This window comes from Lemur catta, chromosome 4 (genome assembly GCF_020740605.2).
Source record: "Lemur catta isolate mLemCat1 chromosome 4, mLemCat1.pri, whole genome shotgun sequence".
Taxonomy (NCBI): domain Eukaryota; kingdom Metazoa; phylum Chordata; class Mammalia; order Primates; family Lemuridae; genus Lemur; species Lemur catta.
In genome coordinates this window covers 6,185,535-6,202,499 of record NC_059131.1, presented here as the reverse complement: position 1 = coordinate 6,202,499, position 16,965 = coordinate 6,185,535, and the positions used below count along the sequence as shown (strand labels likewise).

The 16,965-nt window shown below is 39.3% G+C and overlaps 1 protein-coding gene across 3 annotated transcripts in view; it reads right to left on the bottom strand.

Moving 5' to 3' along the window:
• Window positions 1-16,167, bottom strand: part of TAF1B (TATA-box binding protein associated factor, RNA polymerase I subunit B) — a 67,357-nt gene extending 51,190 nt beyond the window's left edge. For 2 of the 3 annotated variants that reach the window (XM_045549025.1, XM_045549024.1), the window contains exons 1-6: window positions 16,004-16,167; window positions 14,530-14,628; window positions 10,609-10,696; window positions 8,392-8,489; window positions 5,758-5,853; window positions 436-592 (exon numbers count right to left, since the gene is read on the bottom strand). In XM_045549025.1, the coding sequence (XP_045404981.1) occupies window positions 436-592; window positions 5,758-5,853; window positions 8,392-8,489; window positions 10,609-10,696; window positions 14,530-14,628; window positions 16,004-16,021 (556 nt within the window). In that variant the 5' untranslated portion in view covers window positions 16,022-16,167. Of the gene's footprint in view, window positions 1-435; window positions 593-5,757; window positions 5,854-8,391; window positions 8,490-10,608; window positions 10,697-14,529; window positions 14,629-16,003 lie in introns of those variants that run through there. The other variant, XM_045549026.1, reaches the window with a different exon arrangement.
• Between the last annotated feature and the right edge of the window lie 798 nt (window positions 16,168-16,965).

Sequence of the window (16,965 nt, the reverse complement as noted above, 5' to 3'; positions counted from 1 at the left end):
ACTCTGGGAGGCCAAGGCAGGAGGATAGCTTGAGGTCAGGAATTCGAGACCAGCCTGAGCAAGAGTGAGACCTCTGTCTCTATTAAAAATAGAAAAATTAGCCAGGTGTAGTGGTGTGTGCCTGTAATCCTAGCTACTCGGGAGGCCGAGGCAGGAGAATCGCTTGAGCCCAGGACTTTGAAGTTGCTGTGAGCTAGGCTGACACCACGGCACTCTAGCTCAGATGACAGAGTGAGACTTCGTTTCAAAAAAAAAAAAAAAATTGCACTAAGATTTCATTTAATTTACCTTTCTCTTAGCCCTGTGATTCAGTAAGTCACGTGTCCTTGCTAGAGCAAGTTCCCCCTTCTTTGGACTATCAAGAGATTGGACTAAATTATTTTTAAGAGACAGTACTAACTTTAAAATTCTAAACAGTTTGGTTCTCATTTTTACCTGATTGTGATGCTCTGCTGCTGAGGGGGAAAGGCTTTTGACTGTAGGTGTCAGACTGTGACTCTGCTCCACTTTCAACAAAAGAGGGACAGCCAACATCACTTAGCAGCTCAGGCTCACTACTCCAGTCTGAATGACTTAGATTATCTTCTAATACCTGTTTGCAAAATAATATAAACAAAATTATTACACAGGAATTTAAAACACAGTTAATTTCTGTGAATTTAAACAATTCCCAACCATCACAAACACTATAAAAGAAACCACTCTAGAGAACTTCAACTGTCTGCCAAGACCCTAAGTCTGAAAGACCTTTACTTCTGAAACACACTCCCTGACAGCCGCCAGCAGTGCTCCTGGGAGAAAGGCTACAGACAAAGATGAGGAAGGAAGCAGGCTGCCAGCACATACATCAGATCTCCTCCTTCCACAAACACCTCTCTCACAGTGCTAACATCTTCACCAATCAAAACACTGAGCATCAATAACGACTCTGTGCACACTGGCTGGCCTCTTTTTACCAAACCTACCTGGGGAATTTTTGCTTTATATCTTTGCTAATTCTGGTTCTCTTGCCTGAACTATTCCTTCCCTTTCTTTCTCTTCAACTCATTACTTACTCTCTCATGCCACTGAAAACCTACTCTTCTTCAGTGATTTCTCATTTCCTTGAACTCCTGTAGTACATACTGCTTATAAAACATAATCAACAAGGATATACTATCTCACACCATTGTTTGTTCACACATGTACTACTGAAATGGTGGTAAGAATGTCCCTAAAATGGTCAGTGGGCTGGCTACCTGAAGACCTCCTTAGCTAACATTACCTTGGGGAACTGATCACAGTCAGAAAGCCACGATCTCAGCCCTACAGGCCAAGAAACTTGATCTTATTGCAAGGAGATAAGACTCATTTGTTAAAGAAGATCACAAGAGAATGAAGAAAAAAAAATCAGGGAATGAAATAAGATGCTCCAATCTCTGCCAACCACATCCCCTCTCCACTGGCAAGCCACATGAGAGGCAAGGTATGCCATAAAGGTGGCTGATGAGCACAGACTCATTGAGAAAATTGAAGCAATCAGAAGAAAACTTTCACAGGTTCCCGCAGGTGACCACTGCCAGCAAATCTACCATATACTCTGCCCTCTGCCTGATTCTTCTGGACTGTCCAAGCTCCCATCTAAAGCCAGTTTCTCCATTTGAACACTCTATCCTACCCCTCTCATCCATTCAGAGCTATCTATTTAAGATTCACTTCTGGCCGGGGGTGGTGGCTCACGCCTGTAATCCTAGCACTCTGGGAGGCCGAGATGAGGAGGGAAGTTCACTTGAGGTCAGGCGTTGAAGACCAGCCTCAGCAAGAGTGAGACCCCATCTCTACTAAAAATAGAAAGAAATTATCTGGTCAACTAAAATATATATATAGAAAAAATTAGCCGGGCAAGGTGGCACATGCCTGTAGTCCCAGCTACTGGGGAGGCTGAGGCAGTAGGATCGTTTAAGCCCAGGAGTTTGAGGTTGCTGTGAGCTAGGCTGATGCCACGGCACTTACTCTAGCCCAGGAACACAGTGAGACTCTGTCTCAAAAGAAAAAAAAAAAAAAGATTCACTTCTCCTCTTTCTCTCCACTGTGCATTTTTCTTCTCTCCTGAACCATTCTTATCAGACACAAACACGCTATCATTTATCTCACTCTTTTTTTTTTTTTTTAAAGAGATAGGGTCTTGCTCTGTTACCCAGGCTGGAATGCAGTGGTGCGATCATAGCTCACTGCAACCTCAAACTCCTGGTCTCAAGCAATCCTGCTGCTCAGCCTCCCAATTAGCTAGGACTCTACAGGCACCCGCCACCATGCCCAAATAATTTTTGCATTTTTTGTAGAGACAGAGTCATGCTACATTGTCCAGGCTTGTTTTGAACTCCTGGCCTCAAGTGATCCTCCTGCCTTGGCCTCCCTAAGTGCTGGGATTACAGACATGAGCCACCACACCCAGCCAATCCCATTTTTAAAAACTTCCCTTGATTCCAGCTACCACACAATGTCTTTGTACTTCAGCAAAATGCCTTGAAATAGCCCAGATTTGTTTTCCCCAATTTGTCTCCTCTCAATCTACCTTACACCCCATTCCAATCAAGCTTTTGACCCCACTCCATTGATCAGTTTGTAGCCCTCTTCCTTCTTGACCTAGTGGTAGCATTTATCACAGTTGATCACTGCCCTCTTCTTGAAACACTTTGTTCTCTTGGTCTCCAGAATGCCTCTCACTCTCTTGACTGTCCTCTTACTTCACAAGTGTTTCTCTAACTTTTTTGCCGGTTCCTTTTTTATCCCAAACATCTTAACCCTACAGTGGCCCAGAGCTTAGTTCTTGGTACTGTCTTCATTTCTTGGTGATGTCATTCCGGTCTTGTGGTTTCAAAAATATTAGCTACACCTCCTCCCTCCGATATTTTTACATCCCTTAAAACCAAATCAATCAGTGGCATGTCTCAATTTCATTTGCAGCATTCTTTTCTTTCTTGATGATACTTAAAATAATGGTGTATCTTACAAACAATGGCATTTTAGATTTGATAATTATAGTATAAACTAACAGCTTCCAAATTTAATCTCCAGCCCAGACCTCTCTTCTGAACTACAGACTTATATATCTAACTGCATACTTGACATTTCCTCTTGGATGTCTAACAGCTGTCTCAAAGTTAACATGTCTAAAACGGAACCCCTGGTCTTCCTGTTCCACCTGCCATTTCAGCTAATGGCAACTTCTTCCTTCCAGCTGCTCAGGCCAAAAACCTCAGAGTTGTCCTTTATTCCTCTCTTTCTCTCACACCCCACATCTAATCCATCAGGAAGTTCTGTAGGCTCTATTTTCACTTGATCTAGAATCTTACCACTTACCACCTCCAGTGCTAGCACTTGGCCCTAGCCACCCTCATTTCACATCTAGAGCAGTCCTTCTCAAACATGCAGATATGGATTTAGTTGGTCTGGGTGAGGTCTGAAATTCTGCATTTCTTCCCATAGGTATCCCCATGGTTTACTCTCTCACTTCATTAAGATCCCTCATCAGGAAGGCCCTCCCAGACCACTCTCTGTTAAACAGCACCCTTCCCCACTGCCACACTCTGTTTGCTTGGTTTTGCCTTTTCTGGAATATTTCAGTAATTTATCTCACCCAAGATCACATAACTCAAAAGTAGGGACCAGGATTCAGGTGCAGGCCTCTTACTGGTCTTGGAATGGTTATATTCACCAAAACACTAAGAAAATATTTACTGGATATATATGAGAGGACTAAGCTTCAAATTTAAAAGTAATCATTTCTTTTTCCTTTCATAATACAGTACAGCTGTATTCTTGTGGTAGAAATTATATTACCAACTTATATATCAGCTTACAATTTTACCTATTGCTTATTTTTCACCAAGATTTTGGGGTGTGATGCTAATACTGCTTTACACAGGTGTTTACTCAAACCTTTTATTTTATTTTTTCTTCAGAGACAGGGTGACAAAGATCTCACTCTGTCACCCAGGCTGGAGTACAGTAGCACAATCATAGCTCACTGTAACCTCGAACTCCTGGGCTCAAACGATCCTCCAGCCTCAACCTCCTGAGTAACTAGGACTACAGGCATGCACCACCATGCCTGGCTAATTTTTTTTTCAAGACAGGGTTTTGCTATGTTGCTCACGCTGTCTCAAACTCCTGGCCTCAAGTGACTCTCCCACCTCAGCCTCACAAAATGCTGGGATCATAGGTGTGAGCCACCACACCCGGTCCTGTTTTATTCTTAAATTAACCTAAAAATATTAAAATGTCAGAGAGAATCCCAAGTTCTAATTCATATTTTCTATGCGCTAGGCAAAGTCCCAGTACTTAAATACAAGCAACAAATAGCTATGAAATTTTAAAAATCAAGTTCTTAGCAGTTTGAATAATTCTTTCTTTTCTTTTTCCAAGGATCACCTTTGAAATATAGCATTTTTTGCTTTTCTGGAGAGGTACCTGTCTCTTATATCAAGATAGGATAATGTTTCATAACTCTATGATTATAAAATATCTTTTCCAGTAAATTCAAGTTACTTCTCTTGAGTTTAAATAAATTGTATCATATTTAAAAACATTTTCTAAACTAATTCTGTATGTTATGCCCCCTTTAACCATTGTATCTTGCATTACTTGACTACTCTAAATTTCTCATTCTTAGGACCAGCATCACGTGAGGGTACCTGAGAAGCTCAGAGGTTGCCCAGGTCATTACACTCTGCATGTGGAACCTGTGAGAACCCAACCAAACAAGGGAACACTGGGCCAAGTTCCCAAGCTCTTAAACTAGTGTGTATCAAATAGATTCAGAAACTCTTCTTAGCTCTTCTCTAAATATAGGTGGTCCCTGACTTAAGATTTTTCCATTTGGGGGGGGGCAAGGGCAATATACATAACCTAAATTTTTGTATCCCCATAATATGCTGAAATTAAAAAAAAAAAAAGAAAATGAAAAAAAAAAAGATTTTTCAACTTTACACTGTTACAAAAGCGATATGCATTCAGTAGAAACTGTACTTCAGGTACCCATACAATTCTGTTTTTCATTTTCAGTACAGTATTCAATAAATTACATGAGAGACATCATTTCCATCTCAAGTAGAAAAAAATGACATGAGATAATATTCAATCCTTTACTACAAAATAGACTTTATTTTCAACTTACAATGGGTTAATTAGGACGTAACCCCATTATAAGTCGAGGAGCATCTGTACCACACATCAAACACATCAATGATTAGCACACTCACCTTTCTCAGCAGTGAAACCATACCCTACCCCAAATAAAATGTTACAGGGCACATTTATAAAGTAGTTAAAAACAAACTGCTAAAAATATAGATAGTGGATGTCGGGGGCTGAAGTACCCAGATTTATTTTTCTTCACATAAAGGCTTCTGAGAAGAGATAACTGAGCTGAATCTTGAAATGCCAGGTAAAGTAGGTATTTCAAGCAAAAGGACTTACATACGCAAAAAAATTCTTTTAATAGTACAATGATAGAAATTCCTTAAGCTTCTATCTAGAAAATCAACCCAAATTCCTTTATATTTCAAGTAGTCTAATGAGAAGTCAAAAGTCAACATTAATTCCAATGTCTAGATTAGTGACCCTGTCCTTCTGGACTATAACAGAAGCCTCTTCACTGAAAATCCTCTGACAAGCATCATAATCCCAGATACTCAAACTGGTCATGAACCAATCTCCCTCTCTATATCTCACCAGACATGTCTTTTAGTCCCACTTTTCAGACTTGTGACTTACCGTAGCTTTCTTTCTAGTGGTATAAATTGGGTTTTCACAATACGCCTGCTTGCTCTTCTGAAGGTAGCGCTTCCAAAAATTATGTAAAACTTCATTCTAATGTGGAAGGGAAATGGGTGGTGATTCAGGTTATAATGACAAACATATGGGCACATCCATACTGCAGAATTTATACTTTATATATTAATCTCCAAAGGATGTCTTATGCAGTAGTCACAATTAGAAAACAAAATCCTTTGGTGTGTTTCTGTAGCGTCTATCAGAACATGAGTTCCATAAAATGCACTTTGGGGAGTGATAGGTTAAACCAATGTTTCCCAAACTTGAGTGTGCATCAGAATCACACAGAGGGCTTGTTAAAACAAGTTTTCCACCTAAATGTATTCTTACCTACTTTTCCTTAAAAAGAATTATCACAATATCAGATATATGGGGAACACTGAAAAAAATCCTTCTTAATCTTTGAGAAGGAAAGGACATTAAAGATCACCTAGTTGAATCCTTACCTTTTGTATATTAAACAAATTAAACAAGGATCAGAGAAAGAAAGCAACTTACACATGACTATATTTCTAGTTAGCGGCAAAGCTGCCACCAGGTCTATTGACCAGTCCCAAGTGGAAGTAAAACTAAACAAAAAAACTTTTCCATTTATTCATCACCGACTAGGTACCAGACATCCCTCACCTCTAACACAATACAGTAAGATAGCTACTATCTCTATTTTACCACTGAAGAAACTGAGTTAACTTGGCCAAGATTACCCAGTCAATAAATAGAAAAGCCATGAATAGAATTTGGAGTCAGTTCTGATTCCCGAGCCTGTGTTCTTACTCTCATCAGCTAATTTCAGAAAAACTGTTTTCAGAATTAATCCCTAATGAAATGGATAGACAGCTATGTAGAAATAAACCCTACTATAGCTGTTCAGTGTAATTATATAAAACTATTTATAAACATTTATACATAGGATGACTATGCAGTGATAGACTAGATCATAAACACCCACTATCAGCTATCTTACCTAATGCAGTGACTGTCACAAATTAAATCCGTGGTGTTTCATGTTTTTGAATGTTTAATTCCTTTTTTTTTTAAGAGATGGAGTCTTGCTACATCGTCCAGGCTGGTCTTGAACTCCTAGCCTCAACCGATCCTCCTGTCTCAGCCTCCTAGAGTAGGTAGGGCTAGAGGCATCAGCTATGGCTCCTGGCTCTGAATTTTTAATTCCTATAATGGTTTTAAGAGTAAGGCCAGAGTCCATTTTAGACCATGCATTGCTCCAGAGGTCATTCTCTTTTGGCTTGCCCCATATACCGGTTTGAACAGCAAATGCTTCTCTACAAATCTTTCCTTGGTGACTTCAGCCACATTGATCTTTCTCCCTTCTCTTTTTGCCTTTAATATCACTTATGAGTATATATTGTTATATTTAATTTCATGTCTACTCATTTCACATATGCATAAATTCCTCTCCTCAACTAGGCTGGATCTCTCAGAATTTGGGTTCCAATGAAGAGCACAAAGCAAGGATACAATAATAACTTGTTGTTAAATAACTAGCTGTTAAAAGAATTCCTGAAAATGGCTTTTACTAGATGAGGGAATATGAAATTCAAGAAATTGCAGGAATACTATGCTACTCCAGGAAGGCAGCAAAGTCAAAGTGTGGTCCCTGGACTAGAAGCATCAGTGTCTCGTGGGAACTTGTTAGAAATGCAAATTCTTGGGCCCTAATCCAGACCTACTGACTCAGCAGCTCTGGGAATAGGGTCCAGCAATTGGCATTTCAACAAGTCCTCTCCAGGTGACTATGATGTATACTCCAGTGAACCACTGGTTTACCGTAGGACTGCCCAAAGCGCATTCAATAGAACTCAAGTCCTGACAGACACTACATACACATACCAAAGGAATTTGTTCTCAAATTGTGAATACCACACAGGACATCACCTGGCAATTAAACAAAGCACATTAACACAGAGATACTAATAAGCCCACAAAGTTATTTGTTTTACTTTGTTTAACCAGCTGTTTCCTAAGTATAATATCTGAAGACTAAAACCTTTTAAATTTTCTCTTGCATGTATTGCTTATTTACATCCTGTAAAACACACTTTAGGAATTGCTGGTATAGTAAAAGGATTAAAGCAAAAATATCAGAAAAATAATTCTTCCAGTAGCCCTAGCGTTATTACTGATTTCTCTCTAGTTCCACTTTACCTCCTACTTTTCTTCAAAAACCAAAATGTAGACCGGGCGTGGTGGCTCACGCCTGTAATCCTAGCACTCTGGGAGGCCGAGGCAGGCAGATCGCTCAAGGTCAGGAGTTCGAGACCAGCCTGAGCAAGAGCGAGACCCCCGTCTCTACTAAAAATTGAAAGAAACTATCTGGCCAACTAAAATATATATAGAAAAAAAAAAATTAGCCGGGTATGGTGGCACATGCCTGTAGTCCCAGCTACCTGGGAGGCTGAGGCAGTAGGATCCCTTAAGCCCAGGAGTTTGAGGTTGCTATGAGCTAGGCTGACGCCACGGCACTCTAGCCTGGGCAACAAAGCGAGACTCTGTCTCAAAAAAAACAAACAAAAAAAACAAAATGTAAAGCTAACATCTAGTCCCAAATGGACTTACCTTTAACTCTGGGCCTACTCCAAGGCTCTTTAAGGCTTCCGCTTGTTGATAAAGTATGTACTGAAAACCTTCACACACATACCAATCCCAGCCTTTTTCTAAATGACAAATAACATGTTTTAGACATTTGCATTCCTAATTTACTGCAATTCCACTACACAGTTACAGTTTGTATTTTACACATTACAACTTGAATTTTTTGTATCCCTGAATAGAGTTTCCATTTTTACATTCTCTTATTTCCAATCTGGCAAATTTGTATACAAATGCTAAAACTAAACATTTTATATAATTTATCGGATTTCAAATGTTCTGAAATATTAACCTAAAAGGAAGAAAAATGAATAGCCAACATATTTAAGAAAGTGAAGTAAGTTTTAAAAATGTATATTTTATTGAACAATGACCAGCAGAATCCTAAGTGAAAGCACTCAGTCATTGCTTCCACTTTTCTGTTCCGACTTACAAGGTAAGGATGAATATCTGGTGAACCAAAGAACCAGTGTCAAGATCTGATGGTCCAGAAGTGCAGGAAAGAGCAATAAGAATATTCGAAGAAAACAAACTGTTCAATGGCATTCTGCTTTTCTAGAAATGGTGCTAGAATGGGAGAAACTGAAAGCAAGGAAACTAACACTGATCTCAGCCTAGGTACCAAGTATGTGCTAGGTATTTTAAGTAGGTTACTTTAGTGAATTCTCAAAACCACCCTAAGAGATTGTGAAGAAATCTCCCACCATAATAGACAGAGCTACATGTTTAACTATAATCACCAGCTGAAGGAAAGGTAAAGTCCTCAGGACCCTTATGTTTTACCTCGCACTGCTGGACAAATACTGTAACTCTTTGAAAAGTATGTTATCAGCACTTTTTACACATAGCTTCTCAAGTCTGGTGCTGACTCCAAGATCTCTTCTCCCCTGCAGAATGTCAGAGGATTCCAACTCTTCTCCCTTACCTGAATGTCACAAGGTCTCCCCACTCCCAGCTCACCAACCTGATTCTCTCCCAGGAAGGGTCTCAGGTTGTATGAGTAAAATGGAAGGCCTGTAATTTTGATGTATTCAGAAGTTGAAGAAGTTTAAACTCTTTAGGCTGTATACATATGCTCTCTCTTCTTCATGTAAAGTGTTCTCAGAAACTGATCAAGTTGTATTTTAAATTATGAGTCTGGGTTCCTATTTTACATAACAGATGGTACTACCATTCTCATTTTACAGATGAAGAAAGGATGTCTATAAGACACTTAACACCTAATATAAAGCACCTGAAGTTCCTTAAGCAATTTAGGTTTAAACTACACATTTTAACTATTTAAATAGGTTAAGTCAGAATTAATTGGGGTTAACTCCGATAAAATTTAGTGAAAATAGTTACTATTAAAGGTTAAACAGGAACAAGAGTTAGCATTTAGGCATTCTCCTTGTTATAAATCTAAGAACATCAATGTATTTCATATAAATATTTCATTAATATACATATATTTCGTGTGCGTGTGTGTGTGTGTGTGTGTGTGTGTGTGTGTGTGTGTGTGTGTATCCTCAAAGCTACCTCATGTAGAAGAGTCTACCATTATCATTAGCCTGGTTTCAAATTTGAGAATCTGATCCTAGGTAGTTAGCCATAAAAATAAAAAGCATCAGTTAGACTTTACCTCAGATTCTTCTTAATAATGGTTAATTATATGTACCCATTGGATTAATGAAATATATTACCTTTCAAATCACGTCCATGCTGAAGCTATTTTAAGAGAAAATAATTTTCCCTATTTTAAAGTGTGTATTCAAAATTCAATGTGAGAAATGGATTTCTGAAAGCTGAATCTCTAAGTCACCTAACCAGAAGATCCCTCAGCTGAATTATTTCATAAAATAAGCATTTTTATTCAAAAGCACAGAAAATCATATTAATAATGGATAATAGATATAGAAAAGCACATATGCTCCCTTTGCTATTAATACTCTCTTTTGCATAATAGTTGCTCCACTGGAAAAGCAACTCGTTGACAATAAGCAGGATGATAAAAGGATGTGCTTCAAGACATTTGCTTTCCATTTTACCATCAATAGTTTCCCATTTTAATTTCATTTTGGATTATCTGCTTTAAAATCTGAAATTTTTTCTAGAATCTATTTAAAATTCCATTCTATGGCCCCACATCATGAAGGCGAAAGATGTGAATAAAGAACAATGAGCACATATGAAGGAAGAGCTTACCAAGCTTTTTTTTTCTTTTAAGCCCCCGGTTAATGGCTTTTATCTTGGTATTAGGAATATCCTCAGTGTTTATAACTTCCTTAGATCTCTGCAGGAAACAAAAAACAAACCGTTAAAAAGGTAGTTTTACATCCCCCTAAGCATATTTCCAAGTATGCTCTGGGAAATATAATGAACCAAATTGTGAGTGCCAGGGCCAGTGACGGCAACATCTTGGGGAAATTATAAAAATTTTAACATTCTGATTAATCTTTATGTTTTTTTTTCATTCAAAATTTCTCAGTACTTAAACAGTGTCTGGAACCCAGTAACCACCATCTGTTAAATGAATAAACTTTTCTTTTAAATCAGTTTTTAACTTTTTCAAACCAAATGAAATGTCAAATGTACTTTTTTCTCCACTCAAAATGTATCTTGGTATTAATACAATTTATGTATTTATCATAACTGGCAATGTCTAACCTACATACAGATTAGTTTCATCCTACTTTTTCATGTACTTGAATAACACTCTAAAACTGCTTCCATTTCTGAAATTATAAAAGTACTACTTTTTATTTTCAATCAAACTACAGAATTTTAGAATGACTAAATGGTTAGTACAATTCGTAACAAAGTCTTCAATCCCAATTGCTCTCCAGGGCAGGTACCTAAGATTCTGGCTCTCTCACAACCAAAAAGAAAAGTATTCAGTCGTATTGCCAGAAGAAAGGTAAAGATTTTTAACCAACAGAGGATATTAACATATTTTTCTAAATTTAGAGATTTAGAATGAAGTTTACCTTTAACTCTCAATAAGAATAAAAAAGATATGTCTCTAACAATAGGATTTTTGGAATGCAGACTCTCTAGTCATAGAAACCATATTCAAAGCAATTCTGGTATATTGGGTTGGCCACACAGAGAACATAAGACACGTCAGAATAAATATCAAAACAGTTACCCATTTTTGAAGAGGAGCTTTAAAAAAAAAAATAAAACTAAACAAACAAACAAAAAAAAAAACCCAGTTAATCCAGCAAAGACAAGTAAAGCTTATAAAGAGTAGCCAAAAAAAAAAGACTTAAAATCTGGACTAGATAAAATGTGAAACAGGAAAAAACTTGAAAAAGCTAAACATCTAAACTGAAAGCTATAATTAATTAAATTACTGAGTGGCTATAGTATGGAATATTTACACAGTCAATAAAAATTCTGCAAATGTTTAGAAAAAGTATTTTGCACATTAAGACAGAAGATTCAATAGTACTCACTCACGTTCCTTTTTCCCTCTCATACATAGGACAAGAGACTGAAATGTGTGTTGAGATTATTCGTGATTTTAGCTTTCATCCTCATAGTTTCCAAATTTTCTACAGTAAACACGATTGCTCTTATAAAAACTGAAAGGCCCAGCTTTGCAAAAATAACAGGAAAATACTTAATCCCACAATTTCCCCAGTAATAGTTAAAGATCAATCCTATGAGCTCCTTCACTAACAAGTACCCTGAAGGAGTTCTATTTTGCACAACTTCTGAAAAAAGCTAGATGGACAGAAAAGAGATGTAAATCTCTCTTTCAAAATTGTTTTTTGAGACTCTGCTTTTACAGAGTTCCTGAGTAAACAGCAGAAGAATGAGCTACAGCCTCAACCATATCTCAAGGACAGAGTCACATCTCCTGTGGTAATCCTTTCTCCAAGGAAGGCAGGAAACCAAGTCTCCGACTTTGACATCCTTGCAGTTTTTGTTATTTACCTGCTGCCGCTTTTGTTATCAACTGACAACCATCACTATTTTTTTCTCTTCATCCTCATAAAAGCAGCAAGCCACTTGGCCTTGCTGCTGGCATCTCCTCCTCTTTCTTTGGTTTGCCATGCCGTCTCCCTGCTCTTTTCCCCCTCTCCTCCCTCCTCCTCTCCCCTCCCCTCCACTTCCCTCTCCTTTCCTTTCTTCCCTCCCTCCCTTCCTCTCTCTCTCTCATTCTGTCCTTCTAATGGATAAAATAAACGTTTAAACTTTTATATCTTAACTTCTGTGTGAGAAATCTTTCTCCACTTGTGCCATGAGCACCTAATAGGCTTTCCACCCTAACAAAAACCTACATCTTTTTATTATAAATGCCCATGAAACAGTTGCAAAAATATCTATTGTCTAAATTGGATAGATTTAAGGCTTTAAATTTTTTTTCTGGATAAAATATACCAGGATAACACTCTGGTTCCTTTCCCAATTCAGAAGGCCTTTCCCCAGATTGTAGAGTATCTAGAGCTTGAAGAATTACATAGAAAGTAAGCTCGAGGGCAATAAAAGGGGCAGAAAAATAGGTCAAATTGTACCATGACTTCCATTCTTCATAGGTGTAACTACTGTCTCACCGGCCATTCCCCGCCCATTGGATTTCACGCCACCACACTAAACATAGCCAGAGAACACCAACCACAACGCATTCTGTGTGAAGAACATGTCTGGATGTCCACAAATCCAAGAGTTACCACTGAAGTCATAAAACACACAATTTTGCATATAGTATGGAAGGAAGGCACTGAGATAGGTACTTGGCCTTTATAAAGAAGCTGCCCACTTTCAAGAACTCTACATTCTTGGCAAGTAGTAATACTTCAAGCAATTGACAGTCTTTCAAACGAAAAGCAAGGTAGCAGCATTTGAATCTTTCCAGCTAAAAGATGACTGCCGTAGACTTAATCAAACAGGAACCAAATAGAAATATTATCAAAAACAGAAATCAAATAAGCCATTAGTTAAATGTAGTTCAATTTCTACAAAATTAGTATGCTAACTTCATCTGCTAATGGCAAATAGTGCATTAGACACAATCTTTCTTTACTGTGTTTACATCTGTACTGTGGTGCAAAAGCAACGGTGAGTAAATTCACTAGTTCCTTAACACACATCAAGGCAGAGGACCAAACTGCACATATGTCAAGTGTACAATGTGACATATATCTCTCCATGAAACCGTTGCCATAATCAAGATGAAGAAGATCTCTATCACCCCAAAAATTTCATCAAATGAATACATATCTTTTTAAGATTCTATGCGACTAAATGGGAAGTAGACACAAGCATTCCAGCTGTAGGCTAAAGAACATCGATTGTCTCAAGGAGAAGCACTTTTGTAACTGACCTGCAGGCTAAATTAACCAGTATTCTCATGGATAAATTTTTTCAAACTTGTTTCATATATTTTGTCCAGCTTTTTTTTAGTTGTTTCAGGTAGGAAGGTAAATCTGGTCCCTATTACTCCATCTTGGTCAGTAGCAGAAGTCTACACAGTTACTTTCACCTGTCCCAAATTTGCCTTTCTTAAGCCTATACGGTAAAGGTAATATTTGTTCCTTCCTGGCTCTGTAGACTTTGAGCATATCCTTTCCACAGAGAAGACTCCTGGCATGTTTAGCCAGTCCAGTAGCAGACTGCCCATGCCCTTGATTATTTTGGTTATATTCACTGGCAGGTATGGTCACCAGAACAGGACCAAGCACTCTCAGTGTGAAGGTAGTCTCATTTACCAAGGTTACACAGGATAGTATGACAATTTCTATATTTTAAGAGGGAAGTGTGATGGGTAAAATGAACATTGGAGTCAGAAGACTCAGGTTCAAGTCCTGGCTCAACACTTTAAAAAGAAATGCATCACCTTCTAAGTATAATTTTAATTATTTCCCCTTAAACCATACAGTCTGAATCAGGAAATCATTTATACATGTGGCTCAACATAATTTCAAAAACTCATCCTCAATCTAATTTACAAATTCCTTAACCCATGTATAAGCACTTGAAGACTATTTACATTCTTAGAATTTGGGCAAGGCATGAGTGATAAAAATATACAGATTCTTTGGGAATTAGGCTACGTATCAGGCCGAAACTGCAGTTTCTAACACATGAGCAAATTCATAAATGTTAAGTGTTACTTACCTCTGTAACATTGTGGCAAGAAGTGCAGTAATACTTGCCTTCATCAGTAAGACCCCAAGAGACAGCAGCACACTGAGTACAGCGCTCCTTAAACTCTTTCTATAGGAGAAGAGGATAGAGAAGGTGTTACCATCAAACCACATTCAATACATTGTACCTACACCCTGCAGTTTTACTTAGTTCTCTTTAGAGGGTTCCTGGCAATTTTACCCTATAAATAAAAAATCTCAGACAACAGAAAATATATGGGAGAGATTATCTGTAAACAAGGAGAAGAGCAGTTCAGTCTCTTGAGCAGTATGAAATTGAATTAAGCTATTAGAGAAAATTTACTAAAATACACAGTGTGTGAGGGGAAAAAAAAGGAAAAAAGGTAGTAGGGGTAAAGTGGAAACAGATGAGTAAAGTCCCTTGAAAATGCTGTGAGAAAAAAAGATGATAAAATTTAAGTATAGAGAAGACCAAAAAAAAAAGAAATATCATTTGGAACTTCTCCAGAACACTAACACATACTTGCCACAAAGGAACCAGATTTTTTTTTAATCAGGTTTGTTTCAAGTTTCAATTTATGCATCTTGTGATATAATAATGAGTATCAACTATGTGTGTACTAGGCATTTTACCAGGTCTGGGGATTCAATGGTGAGCAAAACAGACAAAGGCACATACTGGCTAATGGTGAGTCTAATGGTGAGTTATAATTATTAATTTCATCAACCTAGCATTTACGGAAGTTAACCTTCCATCATTCAATAAACATTTCTGAGCATCTACTATAAGACCTCCTATCACCATACTGCTTCTGCCCATACACAGACCTAATGCTCTGATTCACAACTCTTTGGTGTTTGACTTATCCTTGATATAATTACCGAATACCATCTAATACCATCAAAGAGTGTGGCATTTTATGTAGTATGTCAAAAATGCATGCCAAATTTACTTTGACAACTTGGTAAACTCTTCAATGACCTCATACTAAAACTATGCTAGTAGGACACCTTGGGGCGTCCCCAAACCTGAGTTTGGAATCCCTGTAAGAGGCAGTGGCTAGGATTCCCATAGAGACCGGCAGAGATTACCTGGGGGCATTCAGGTTCCAACCCTTGCCCCTCCCCCACCCACCCCCGCATCAAAGGGAACTTGTGGGTGGTCCCGTCGAGAAAGGATGAGCCATGTGGGTGGCCACCCCACAAAACCCATAACTTCATCCTCCTCCTTAAACACACCCTTAAGGACAAACACTCCACCCTCCCTCACCCACAACCTCGCCGAGCCAGAAACTCCAGTCTCCTTCTCAAAACCGCGCGCACACGCGGCCCGCCAGCCCCATCCCTCGCCCCGCCGCGCTCCGCCCCGCCCTCCTCCAGCCCGTGGCCGTCCCCAGCTCGTCGGCGTCCTCCGCCGCTCCTCCTCAGGTTCACTGCCCTCTGGCTCCAGTAGTTGGGGCCCTCCTGGCGCACCGCCTCCTCACCGCCTCCTCTAGGTCCATCACAGCGCCGCGACAGTCGCCGTAGCCCGACCCGTTACCCAGGCAGCCAGCGCAACTTCCGGGAGCGGCGGAAGAAGCCCTCGGGCCGGAATCCCGAGCCCCTGACTTTGGTTCCTGGCGCTGCAGCCGCAGGGAAACCTCCGCGCACTCCAGGGGCGAAGCTCTGAAAATCATGACCCCCTCCCAGGTAGTCTTATTTTCCTAGTCTTGATAACTAAAACCAGCCAATAAGCAGTCGGGCGACACCTACTGCCGAGTTATTCAATCATGCTGTGTTCCAAAGGTGGGTCGTTCCCGCTGCAAGAGGGGGCAGTCCCGGGCCATGTTCCCCAGCGTGGTCTCTCACCCCTCTGGTTTCTCCACCCATTACTGGCTTTTTTAAGGACAGGCATCGGGGTTTGGAGCAAAGAACATAGGTAGGTGGTTGAGTTAGACCTAGATTTCTAATCACGGCTGTCCTGCTTGCTTTTGCCTCAGTTTACTCTCTTGTAAGAATTAGACATTACCTGTGAGTCCGTTATAGCTGGGAGTAGTGTTACCCGTTGGCCTTCCTATGTAATAAAAATTAACAAGAGGCCAAAAGGAAGTCACAGGCAAGGCTTTATTGGAGCTCATTTTCGAACATGCTGGAGACAACACAAAGGAAAAAGTCCTCAGGCTGGCTCCCGGGAGTTCTAGGAGAGTTTAGGCTTAGGCAGGAAAAGGGTGACCTGTAGGTAGAGGGGAAGATGTTCTTGCACCTGAGTAGTTCTATTACAGGCTTCTTCTTGCTTGCATCTCATTACCATGTTAAAGCTCCACCCCTTGCTGTTATTTTTACCATTAAAATGAGGTTATAATGAAGGAAAAGTCAGGGTAAGGTCAGTTGGTGGTCTTTTCTGGCTTGAGGTGGTTGGGTCTGGAGAGGTCTGGTTCTTTTGCAGCCCGGTGCCTTATGGTCTGTC